Raw genomic sequence first — 12,482 nt, forward strand, 5'->3', positions numbered from 1 at the left:
CTCTATATGAGGGCTACTTGAATATTGGTGTGTGAAGCACAGGTGGGAGGGAGACGGATGCAGGTTTGTGGACTGACAAATGGAGACAATCTTTGTGTAACAATGGACCATAGCCTTTCGTGAAACGCACTTTGTTTTTAGTATCCCCAAACAACACAATATCTGATGGGCCAACTTTAAGATTCTGTGAAAGTTACTGTCCCATTGAAGGTTTTCAGAGATTAAAGTGCCACGAAATTGAAAAACAAATTTTTCCAACTGCTTTCCTGGCAGTTTCACTCTCCTGAACTCTCTTATCATCCCTTTAGCTGTTCCCATGTTAAGCTGAAGGGTAAATGGTCTTTGCATCAGCTCACAGGCTTAGACACCTCCCTCCTATATTTATTGATCTTGTTACTAATCCAACCACTGTAGTATTGTCACCGAATAAATTAAGTGTAATAAATTAGAAAATGTATGTTGTAACTTCCCTTCGCTGAAGCACTGAGCATCTGTCACGTGTTGGAAGAGACAGATTTGGCTTTTTTTAGCCTAACATTTATTGGGTTTATGTTTGTACACACAATTGAAAGTCTTGTGTATGTTAACTAACAAACAGAAAGATAGAGATAAAAAACAAATAAAAAATAAAAAAAACAGAGGCAAAACAGTTTTGGTTCAAATTGTCCATATCAGAGGACGTAAACAAATTCATCTCACTAGAAATGTATCAGACTCTTCCACTGTGTCATTTACGAACAAAAACATTTTCTCTCACTCCAAGTTGAAATGTTATTATTCAATAGTATAAATCTATGAAAATATTTTCAGACCATTGCTCTATATATTCAGTCGTATACCAATGTATTGTTATCAATAATATCTTGTTTCAATATCTATCATTATACGTGACATAATCATTTATATTTCCGAGGGACATAACTTTGCATCGCATATACCAGAATACCTTTAGTTGTAACATGCACATTTTCCCTAAATTACAGTAATGTATGACATTCACAAAAAGTGCGTGGGGTTTGCCTCTCTATTGCCACATTACTGCGAGCATGACTGTTGGGAACCAGGTGGTTTACTCTTGATTTTAGGTTCCATCGTTCTCCCTCCATGTCATAGGATTTGTGTTGTGCTTCACAAATGCTGAGCCATTCTTCTGTTGTAATGTCCAGTTCCCCTCCCATCTAGCCCCAGTGTACAAAGCAGAGGACGCAGTAGAGTCTCTCACATTTTGAATCTCCCCGATATTACCTTGTATGTCTGCATCATTACAAACAGCAGTCCATTTAAGGTTTTTGAGGTTTGTAATTCCTATATAAAATAATCCCTCAACTGCAAAAAATCATCTTTTTCTAATCCATGTGCTATTAACTGTGCTATTAATCCTGTAATGCCTTTACAAGTTGAATATTACCAATCAGGGACTGGACTGTAGTGTCTGCTACAGCCATCTCCTTATCTTTGTCCATCTCTGTCCTTTAATATTAATTCTAGTGCTGGGCAAGTTAACGCGTTAATTTCGCGTTAACGCATTCATCAATTAACGCCGACAATTATTTTATCGCGTGTTAACGCATTTCTTTAATTTATTATAATTTATTTTTACATTTTTTATTGAAAGACAAGAGACAATACATATACATAACAACAAGAGGATGACAAGAACAGTGGGATAAAAGCGAGCAAACATCCTATAGTCAGTTGTGTGTGTGTGTGTGTGTGTGTGTGAACGTGTGTGTGCGAACGTGTGTGTGTGTGTGTGTGTGTCCTTGAGCCTTTTTTAAGATGGGGAAAAAAATAATAATAATAATAATAATTAAAAAACAACAACAAAAAAAACAGGTAAGTATTTTTAATTTATTATTATTGTAACAGACTGTCTCATGTTTATGGTTTTGTATTGGAGATATGATGTCCCTTCAGGGTTGCCGTAGAGAAAAGGCGACTTCCGCTTCTGGTCGAGGGGGGGGGCAGAAATAAAGAGAGAAGCTGCACCAGCTGTTGCTGTCCCTGGAGACTACTGGACATCGCTGCGGTAAAGTCAGCAGACACTCAGATCTCCGTGGTCAACTCAGCAGACACTTACATGTTAGTGCACCTATATGCTGAAATTCACGGTAAACGCATTTAAACGGCACAGATCGGGAGCGAGCGAAGGACTTTGAAAGTTAGCGGAAAGATTAACGTGAGACAATATCCGGTTTCTTCAGACGAACATCCGGTTTTCAGAATAAGATGCCAACAAAGTATGAATTATATTCACATTAAGTATAAAACATGCTACCTGCATCTCGTGAACCAAATGTTATTGCCCCTTTGTTCATATAGCAGTACTTTTAAAATAAAAGTGCGCAATACACTACTTTTACTCTCTGGGCTGCACGGTTGTGTGGTGGCTAGCACAGTCGCCTCACAGAAAGAGGGCCTGGGTTTGATCCCATAGCAAGACATCCCACAGCTCAACATGAGTTTGAATGTTATTTTGTTCTGAGTCCTGTTCTCATAGTAACAGGTTGTTGATATTTTTGTTGCCAAACTCCACTTCTTTCTGGAGCTTGCATGTTCTCCCTGTGTCAGCGTGGGTTTTCTCCGGGTTCCTCCCACAGTCCGAAGACATGCAGCTTAGGTTAATTGATGACTCTAAAGTGAGCGTGAATGTTTGATACACTGCCATTGCTCCAAAACATCTCCATGGAGGAGGAATGTCATCTGGACCAACCTTTTCACTCTTCATCCTCTTTTTTTAGCTTCTCTATAGCTCTCCTCACTTCATCCTTGCTATTCATTGCATTTCTGATTCACAATCCCCACATCATCCAACCTTCTCTCTCTCATTTTCTTCATTCACCAGCCCCTCAAAGTATTCTTACCATCTTTCAAAAACCCTCCCCTCACTTGTCAGCCCATTTCCATCTCTATCCTTAATTGACCAAACCTGCTGCACATCCTTCCCAGATTGGTCCCTCTGTCTAGCCAACCGGTACAAGTCCTTTCCTCCTTCCTTAGTGTCCACACCTCTCATACAACTCTCCTTAGCCTTCACACCCTCTCTCTTCACCTTAAGCCGCATCTCCTTGAGCTTCTATCTACTTTTTTCATGTCTCTGACTATCCCACTTTTCTTTGCCAACCTCTTCCTCAGTACTTTCCTGTACTTCCACATTCCATCATCAAGTCTCCTTGTCTTCCTTTCTCTGTCCAGATGACACACCAAGTACCTTCCTAGCTGTCTTCCTCACCACTTCTGCAGTAATTACCCAGCCATTCAGTAACTCTTCCCTACCACACAGCGCCACCCCTCCCTAGGTTTCTATTTTATTTAATTAATATTCAGAATATATGAAACACGCAAGATGTATTAAGATCAGACTGAATTCATGTAAAAAAGACACTTTAGATGTTTGAATTCATTGTGCATTGATTCTGAATATTAAATTTGAATGGAAAAGTGATCATAACAATACAAATCAAACCGTGAGATAAATTCCTAACTGTAAAATCTGAAAGCAAGGGATATATTCAATATTTAAGAGACATTAAAGAGAAATCCTCGTGCCAATGCACAGATGTGATAAGAAGGTGGACCTAGAAGTTGTGCAAGTGCAGTGAAAGTTAAGTGGACTGTTAGAGGTGCACTGACCTGCAGCCGTCCGTCCAGTGTCCTCTGGATGGTGACACACTTGCTGGGATGGACACCATTGGTGGTGATGGCGGTGATGAGCGAGTCCAGCTCGTCTTTCTTCTCCTTCAGCTTCTTCACCAGGCTCTCAATGGCCCGCTTAGCAAAGCCCTCGTTCTCTCCGCCCTGCCGGTGGCACATGAGGCTGTGGACGATGCTGAGGCAGGCGTCATTACTGCTTGGAGGGTTCACTGACATGATGCTGCTGCCACAAGACACAGAAGGAGGGTTTGTTATGTTTAGAAAAGAGGTCATATTAATCCCATATTAGCGTCTCTGCACTGGCTCTCTGTAAATCAAGAAAAAAAAATTTAAATCCACCTTTCCACCTACAAAACCCTAAATGGTCAGGCACCATCATATTTTGAGGAGCCCACAGTAAATTCTCCCTAAATTCAGGATTACTTGTGGTTCCTATAGAGCAGTGGTCACCAACCTTTTTAAACCCAAGATCCCCGACCTCTGCCTTGGTGACAGGCAAGATCTACCTATTGAGGCATTGAGAGAAAAAGACTGTCCAGACCAGGGGCGTTTCTAGGATTCAAAGAAAGGGGGGGCTTAGCCCCAAGGGGAGCGGCAATTTTTTTGGGGGCCTATTTGGGGCCGCGAAAATCCATTGTTTCAGACAGTTCATAGATTGGTTCAATCAGAAAGAGTGTGATTTTGCTCTGTAGTTTTGCTTGCATTCAGTATATGATAACACAAGAGTCAGAATTTCAGGGTCATAGTGAAATTTGACAACACAAATATGAACTTTTCTCAAATAAAGAGAGAAATAATTTTTATGCTTGTAAAGGAAAGACGGATAAACTAGCTTTCATATCCGCGTCACTCCCAAATCCTAATTCTTAAAGGGGCCGCACACAATGGATGGAGAATGGACCGGACAGTGTCAACTGTTGAGTTGTTTACTTGTTTTATTATGAGCAGAAGGGAATAAGATGTTGATCAACATTTACATCTATTTTGTTGTCCGTGTAGTTTTTACATACCAGTGATATTTTATGCTAATTTGGACACTATCACTGAGATAAAGATGAACTAGTTCAGTGTTAAATATACGATTCAATGGGAAAAAAACAAAACATGAATAACAAAAATAAAAGAACACATTTCAAGTACATCTTAATTATCGAATGATAAATATTGTATGATGGGCTGAAATGGAAGGCACCCAATGCATTCACTATAATCAAGTCAAACTAGGATTACAATGTACAGAGAAAAACACTATAGGACTAGATCCGGACAGGACTTTCCGCTTTGACATGATTTTAATCAGTCTGAAGTTGCCTGTGGAGTCTGTCGATTGTGCACACGTCTCTTCAGTTGCATGCCCTTATAAGGAGTTGGCGGGGAGTTTCTGTATGCAAATCCAGGTGCAGGAGAACGCGCGTTCAATTTAAGAATCCTCATTCGGGGGAGCACAGCTGAGAACACTTCGGCTGTGTAAGAACCCATTTTCAGGCGTTCATGAATCAGGCGGAGATCTTTTCTGACGTTGGTCTTCCGAAGTCCGTAAGAAAACATTTCAGAAGACACTTCAGAAAATGTTCGAGATGAGGCCCAATGTGTTTCTGAATTTATTTTTATTTTATTTTGGAGAGCGACAGGGAAAGTCTCCAAGATCGACTCTATAGCAGATCGACTCTATAGCAGATCGACAACCCGTCGATCGTGATCGACGGGTTGGCGACTGTTGTCTGAGCCACAGAGCGGGTCGTCTTTTAATCAGAAGGATCCCCGGCTCCTCCAGTTGTTGAAGTTTCTAAGGGCAAGATACCCTAAATTGCTCCAGAAGGTTGTGCCATCGGTGTGTGAGTGTGCGTGAATGTGCATTGGTTTAGGTCCTGATGGGCAGGTGGCACCTTGCATGACATCAGTGAGTGAATGTTTGAGCATTGATATGTAGTGCCCTTTGACTGGTCGGAAGACGGGAAAAAAGTTATATAAATGCAAGTTAATTTACTAAGTCTATCCACTACATCATTCACCCATTCACACACACATTCATAGACTGATGGCAAAGGCTACCATGCATCGGGGTTTTGCCCATGGACGCTTTCACATGCTGACTGGAGAAGCAAGGGATCACCGCCAATCCTCTGATTAGTGGAAGACTCGCTCTACCTCCTAAGCCACAGACGCCCATAAAACATAACAGATCAGAGAAACTCATATATTTACTGAGGGAAATCCCCAAATGTCAGCAAAAGCTTCGTTTGGGATAGGCCACAGTCCTCACACAGTCCGATTGACTTGAAATTTGACACACATATCCAGCTCAATGTGCTCTACAAAAAAGCCTCTTGGGCCATAAAGTTTGCCATTTTCCCCCATTTTGAATTTTTGAAACTGTAGGTCTGACGGCCACCTTACTACTTATCAGTACTTATCAAAAGTTATCAAAAGCATGTTGATATTGTATTTGTTTTCCAAGATATTGACCGATGAACTTCAAATGGGCATGCTCAGCACATTAACGGACCTAACGCCAACAAACTGAAATATACCGTGACAGTTCCACACATGAGCAATGGCCTGATGCAAATTTGGCAATAATTTGATGACAGTTTGTCCAAACATCACCAAACTTGCTGGATATTTTTAATTAAGCTGTCGAAACATTTCCCCAAATGCCAAGAAATAGGACTGATGGTACACTGATTCAATTACTAAAAGGCTGCATACATTTTCATGATGAACAACTCCTTAGACAGAATTAAACCAGCTGAAATGACTTTGGTCGTACAAACCCCGCTTGCTGCTGCCTGCTGCTTTGATTTGGGCAATTGAGCTGCTTCCTTCTGTTGAGCAAAGAAAAGGGCTTGTACCCGGAACGGCCGCTTGGAGCTATATTTGTGTTATTATCATTCTGTAAAGACTTTAATTATTGGATCATTTTGAATAATTCCTTGCCCTTAGAACTACTGACACTGTGTGATTGAGGGTCTAATGTAGGAGCTAAATACACAAACACCTGTACAGGTACTGATACACACATACACATACACACATATCAACACAGACACACACAAAAAAGCAAGGGTTCATTGTTTCTGCTATTTTCTTGATTTAGTGAATCTTTTTAATCTCATTACTTCACGCTTTGGACAATTATTTTAAAGAATCTCCCTAGAAAAAGTCCATATTTGCATATGGACTAGGCAGCCTTGGCAATCTTGGCGAGGAACCAAGACAGCAGAAGGCTCAGAATATAGGAAATATGGAGCTACGAGCTACAATCTACAATCTGGGGTATGGGGTGAGACTGGACTCCATCAATCTATCTGCCAACATAGTATCATTTCTGCTGCTTCCTGTATCTTGATGAATATCAGTTCACAGACAATCAGTTATACCTTATAGTAATTCTCTAATTACACTATAGTTATTTCACAGTTTCTAACTACAGTCAAGCAGCTCAAGTAAATTCATCCATTCAGAACGCTCAAGGTGTAAAAGGCATATCAGCTAATAGCTACCCTGCTATTAGTTTTGGTCAATTGATGGTATTACTTGGTATTGCTGTCATACATGTTTGCTGTCCTCCTTACCTGGTATTAAGTTGGTCAGCCAATGAGTGACCAGAAAGTTCACTGGCATCATGATGGCCCAGCTCTGAATCAGACCCTGTTAGTAGAGTGGGGAGACCGGGAATTAGTGGATGTCAGTTAAGTGTGAAAATCCAACAGTTATTAAAGATTGTCAGTTGTATTAAAATCATTTACTATATTCAAAGTTGCAATACCACATACAACAATGGTCACATTATTTTAGTCCCTGGTACGGGTAAAGCTCTAATAACACGGACTCTTACGATTTCCCATATTGCAAAGTTATGAAAGTATTAGTTTAGACCCTCCTTGCTGAGTTCTGTTATAAATTAGTGGTCTCCAAATCCAAACAGAGACATCAAACCTCGATGACCTCACTCAGGCTTTTTCAGACAACCAGAATATATAATACTATAATACTGTTTTGTTCATCATCCAAAGTAATGGTACTTGCTATTCTAAATGACCCTTAAACATGCACGGCTATGTACATCTGATCCAATCAGCCATGATGTTTCTGTAACTGTGTGCGGCAGACTCTTTTAAGGAAACTCGACAAAGCTCAGTGCAATGGGGCATTAGTGCGTGAGTTCTTTAGAGGCCGATGGCGAGTCATTTCACTTTGATGAAGTGCTAAGTCAAATGGAAGAGGAGACACTGAGGCATTGTTCAGACTGCCAGCCCAAATACATTATTTTGGAATATCCAGATTGATTCTAGAAAATCTGGACAAGAAAAGTCAAAAAAGCCAAATCGCATCCAAACAACATTTGGAGGTGGTTTGAAATGCGATTCCAATCAGATTTCTACAGATGCGCCTCAGTCCAGCCATGTTGCTCTTACAACATGTAAGAGAACAACTGCCTGTGGACAGACACTGAAATAAATGGTCTGCTGGCCCTTTGGGGGAAGGGCTTCAGTACAGGCAAGACGTAAAGGAGCCTACCGGAACACACAAAACTATTTTTGAAGGATATCTGACGGCATGGAACACAAGAGATTCCAAGGGTGCCAAAGAAAATGTTTAAAATGTGAACTAAATACAAGGAAATTAAAGATGGCACTAAAACAAACGGCAGCTCTTATCAGCAACACAGTTTTTGATTTACTGGACAACATACTCTGAAGACAACACCTGTCAACAGGCCACCTATCTTCATCAAAAGGTCCCGAGGACTACATGTCCCCACCAGATGGAACCAATTACATTTTCAATTCAATTCAGTTCATTTTGAATAGCCCAAAATCACAAATCACAAATTCTCCTCAGAGGGCTTTACAATCTATACACATACTACATCCTCTGTCCTTTGACCCTCACATCGGAACAGGAAAAACTCCCCCAAAAAACCCTTTAACAGGGAGAAAAGAGGAGGAGACCTAAGAGAGAGCAGGTCTCTTGCTTCGCAGTGATGCCTGCCATGACTGCAACATGGAACATCACAACATACAGCTTCCTGTGCTCCTCAGCTGCTTTCTTGTTGTTGTGTGATGGAGTGTGATTGCAGAGCAATTGTTTGGAGGGCTAAATGATTAATTTTTATTTCTCATGTTTCACCGTGGAAAGTCACCAGCGTAGGTAGGTAGTTACTGACGCCTACATCGTTACCACAGAATGCAGATCCATGCAGATAGCTGGGGGATGTCAGGACACACAAATACGATCTAATGACTTTCAAATAACAGTGCCAACAGTCTGTCTTAAAGATCGGATTTGAGAAACAAATCGTAGGTGCCTTCAATCTGACCAGAACCTAAGAACAGAGATGGAAAGGCGTCATATGTTAGCAAAGTGATTGTGAATCGTGGGACCTGTTGATATTTATAAAGTTATCCAACATGGCCCTTCCACGGTGCTACTTTTTGAGTTGACTTTGAGCCTGACTTTAATTATTTAACCGGCAGTATGTGATGTAGGGTCTAATGTAGGAGCTAAATACACAACCCCCCAGACCCTCCACTGTCCAGGTACTGATACACACACACACACACACACACACACACACAAGCCAGCAACAACAACACATACGCACAAACACGGCAACTTTTTTGCATATGTGACTCAGATGTGTTTTTTTCATAACCGCGTTAACAGCACAAATCACATGGACTCTGATCTGTTCAATTCTGATTTGGGCCACTTATGTTCTCCTGTGATCCTAAACCAGATACAGGTCGGATCTCTTTATAATGCGACCTCAGTCTGAACAGTTATAATGAAATTCATGCAACTTTTACGTCACATGGTCTCACAGAAATACGTGACATGACCACGACCTCTTGACATTACTGCTGAAACGTAATTTTAACACATTACATGTCCTGGTTGAAAGCAAGGCCTCACGAAGAGCGCCGGGTTTTGACACGAATATTACAAAGTGGCCAAACGATGGAATTACAATTTTCGGGTCAGAAAGACTTTTTCCCATAAACTTACATTGGGGAAAGAGACATCTCTGTAACTCTATGGAGCCAAATCCAGGCCAAAAGTTTTGATCATTTGAAAAAAAAAATTTGAAATTGAAAGTTTCAATTTTGGTCTTGAACTTTGAAAAATACAACAATGTTGGAGTTATTTTCCTTAATTTTTATATTTAATTTTATACTCGGAAATCAAACCTGTTTTAGCTTCATGCACCAGTGAGCAACTTTCATAAGAACGAGCAGAGCCCGGCTCCAGTGCTGTATCCAGTTCTCTTTGTGAACCCATGGTTGACGGTCCCGTTTGTTTGTTTACCTCCCTTCTGCCCACTGGAAAGAGTCTTTTTCACTGTTAATACTATGCCACTAGCTCTGGTCGTTGCATATTCACGTAAATGCGTTTCATTTGTGTCCATCACGAAAAAGGATCCTAATTGATTACGTGCCACCAACACGTAATTCCCCGTCAACAGGTCGTGGTCACTTCACGTATTCTGTGACACCAGGTTGCATTCATCACAATTCTACATTGGCGGGAGTCACTCTGTGAATACCAACATGGAAGACAGCTGCATTGGAGGTAGCCGGTGAAGTGTTAGACCTCATAAGTATTAAGGGGTCGTATTGTGACCTGCACATAAGCCCTATGTTTACGCTGACTGCATGTCTTTGCTATTGTCTTTTCCACCTGTGGGTCAGTTGAGGACCGTGACCAGTTCACACTGTGATCTGAAATAGATTACATTCATTTAAAAGATAATGTGGACAGCCAAAAGTATCTGAGCAATACATCCAAATTGAGCACTAAGGCTTGCGGTGTGCATGTAGTCTTGACTCCATGATAGTTAACACAACATCTCTCGGAACTTGTGAAGAGCATTTCTTTTACTATTTTCTGATATTCTAAAGACTAAAATATGTATCAAATTGAATTATAATTCTTAAAATGAATTGAATAAGAACAATTGTATCATTGGAAAAACTTAAGTCATGTACAGTAGGCTACAGTATGTGAATATGTACGTAGTGACTTCACAGCCTACCATACGTATCACGTACATGTACCTCATTTGAACATGGAATCTTGTTTCAATACTGTAAATAATAGATACAATATTTAATTTACAACCAAACATACTGTACAGGGCGATCAGTTATTTCCTGCAACATGGTCATTTTATTGTAGCTTAATAACTGATACAGCAAACCGCCTTATGCTGACAGTCACAGGTAACTGTTGCTACATATATTCACACACACACACACACACACACACACACACACACACACACACACACACACACACACACACACACACACACGCTCCTCTTAAACATACTGTTTATCATGCGGGCCCTGACGTCTAAAACCCATCTGATACCCGGAGGGCCTCATGCTTCAAATGAAAATTCCAACAAGGTGATTGGTCTGGAGATGCGATCATATGTGCCTCACACAACCTGAGCAGTGTCCAGGCCGTGCATTCACTTCACTGACATCCCAGACCGGTTGACATGCGTACCGGAGAACCCGAACCCTTTCTCGACAGGATCGAGACCCAGCTAATCTGACAAATAAATACATTTAAGACACAACTTCTGTTTGTACGAGGACTCATCTGTGTGACTGCTTGAAGTTTAACAAAGAAGGTAATCAGATAAAGAGCAGATGTATGAGCGGTATCATTAGAAGACTGAGGTAGCGGAACCGAACATTTGTTGCGAATAAAAGCAGGTTACAGTAAGCAACAATTTAGCAAGCTAATGTGACCGACTTCCCCCTCATATTCTCGGTCAGGCTATCCTGGCTGCAACGCTGGAGAGGGCAGGAGAAGGACGAGATGGAGATACATAGTTTGTACTTACACATCAGCCAGAGTTGAGAGAAGAAGTTGGACAAAAAGATCGCTGTTGTACTCTAGATAGCTGTACGTGTTGTGTGTTGACCAGAGCTGCTATCTGTGTTCATACTCTTTGCATCAGACCTGGGTGCTGCTCTGCGTTCCAGGGCTCGTTGTTCTAAAGCCCTGTAATGGACCGAGCTAATGTTTATTCCTCGTACGTTGCACTGTGCTAGCTTGATGTTTCTCGGTTGTTTTAGCCTTTTATCAGCCCTACTGTCTCCTCGTGCATCCTGTCTGTTCCCCTCGCGCACGCCACAATAACAATAGACGGGAGACGTCGTGCGCGTCAGTGTCTCGACATGCTGCAACCAATAGGCGGTCAGGTCTCACTGGGAATCCGCTTTCGGCCAATAACGTAGTAGTTTTCACAACAGGGCCGCGAGCCAGGGTCTGTCTGGTTCGTCTAGATTGACAGGTCCGCGAGACTGTTTTTTTAAGGTGGCGCCGCTGAGATTAGCCCCCACCCCCACCCCAACACACACACACGAACTGCAACTGTTACTTGAGCAGTCCACTCTTCAATGGTCAGAGTTAACATGCTTAAGAAAATACGCCATATTCTGTGATAATGGTAGAAATGTATTAGTTCAGTCTTGCAAAATGTACAATTGTATGACAGACAATGCGTTTTGCATTACAGCTTCCTCAGGCTCAATAATAGCACAGACTGTGATTCAAAGTGATTTTATTTCAAGAACATGACAGAAGCTCTACAGGGATTGGATAGCCTACTGATGCCGGTATTTGAGAAGTATTTATGATTTATTTTTTTTATGACGTCATGACGCCATGTGGAGTCCTCTCTGAGTCGACCAGACTGATAAAATATAGTAGGCTATGGATGCTTGCTTTCCTATACTGCAGCTGTCTAGGAAATCCATGTCCCAATTAAAATGATCTCTTTCTACTTGAATATGGCCTTTCTTCCA

The 12,482-nt window shown here is 41.3% G+C and overlaps 1 protein-coding gene across 4 annotated transcripts in view; it reads right to left on the bottom strand.

The window, feature by feature from the left end:
* The window catches only part of smad10a (SMAD family member 10a), a 33,130-nt gene extending 21,193 nt beyond the window's left edge, over window positions 1-11,937 (bottom strand). The window contains exons 1-4 of one of the 4 annotated variants that reach the window (XM_076106053.1): window positions 11,516-11,937; window positions 7,230-7,305; window positions 6,429-6,479; window positions 3,634-3,874 (exon numbers count right to left, since the gene is read on the bottom strand). In XM_076106053.1, the coding sequence (XP_075962168.1) occupies window positions 3,634-3,874; window positions 6,429-6,479; window positions 7,230-7,305; window positions 11,516-11,519 (372 nt within the window). In that variant the 5' untranslated portion in view covers window positions 11,520-11,937. Of the gene's footprint in view, window positions 1-3,633; window positions 3,878-6,428; window positions 6,480-7,229; window positions 7,306-11,515 lie in introns of all 4 variants that reach the window. The other 3 variants (XM_076106052.1, XM_076106057.1, XM_076106054.1) reach the window with 3 other exon arrangements.
* Between the last annotated feature and the right edge of the window lie 545 nt (window positions 11,938-12,482).

Source organism: Anarhichas minor, unplaced genomic scaffold, assembly GCF_050575085.1.
Source record: "Anarhichas minor isolate MPS153535 unplaced genomic scaffold, ASM5057508v1 ptg000033l, whole genome shotgun sequence".
Classification (NCBI taxonomy): domain Eukaryota; kingdom Metazoa; phylum Chordata; class Actinopteri; order Perciformes; family Anarhichadidae; genus Anarhichas; species Anarhichas minor.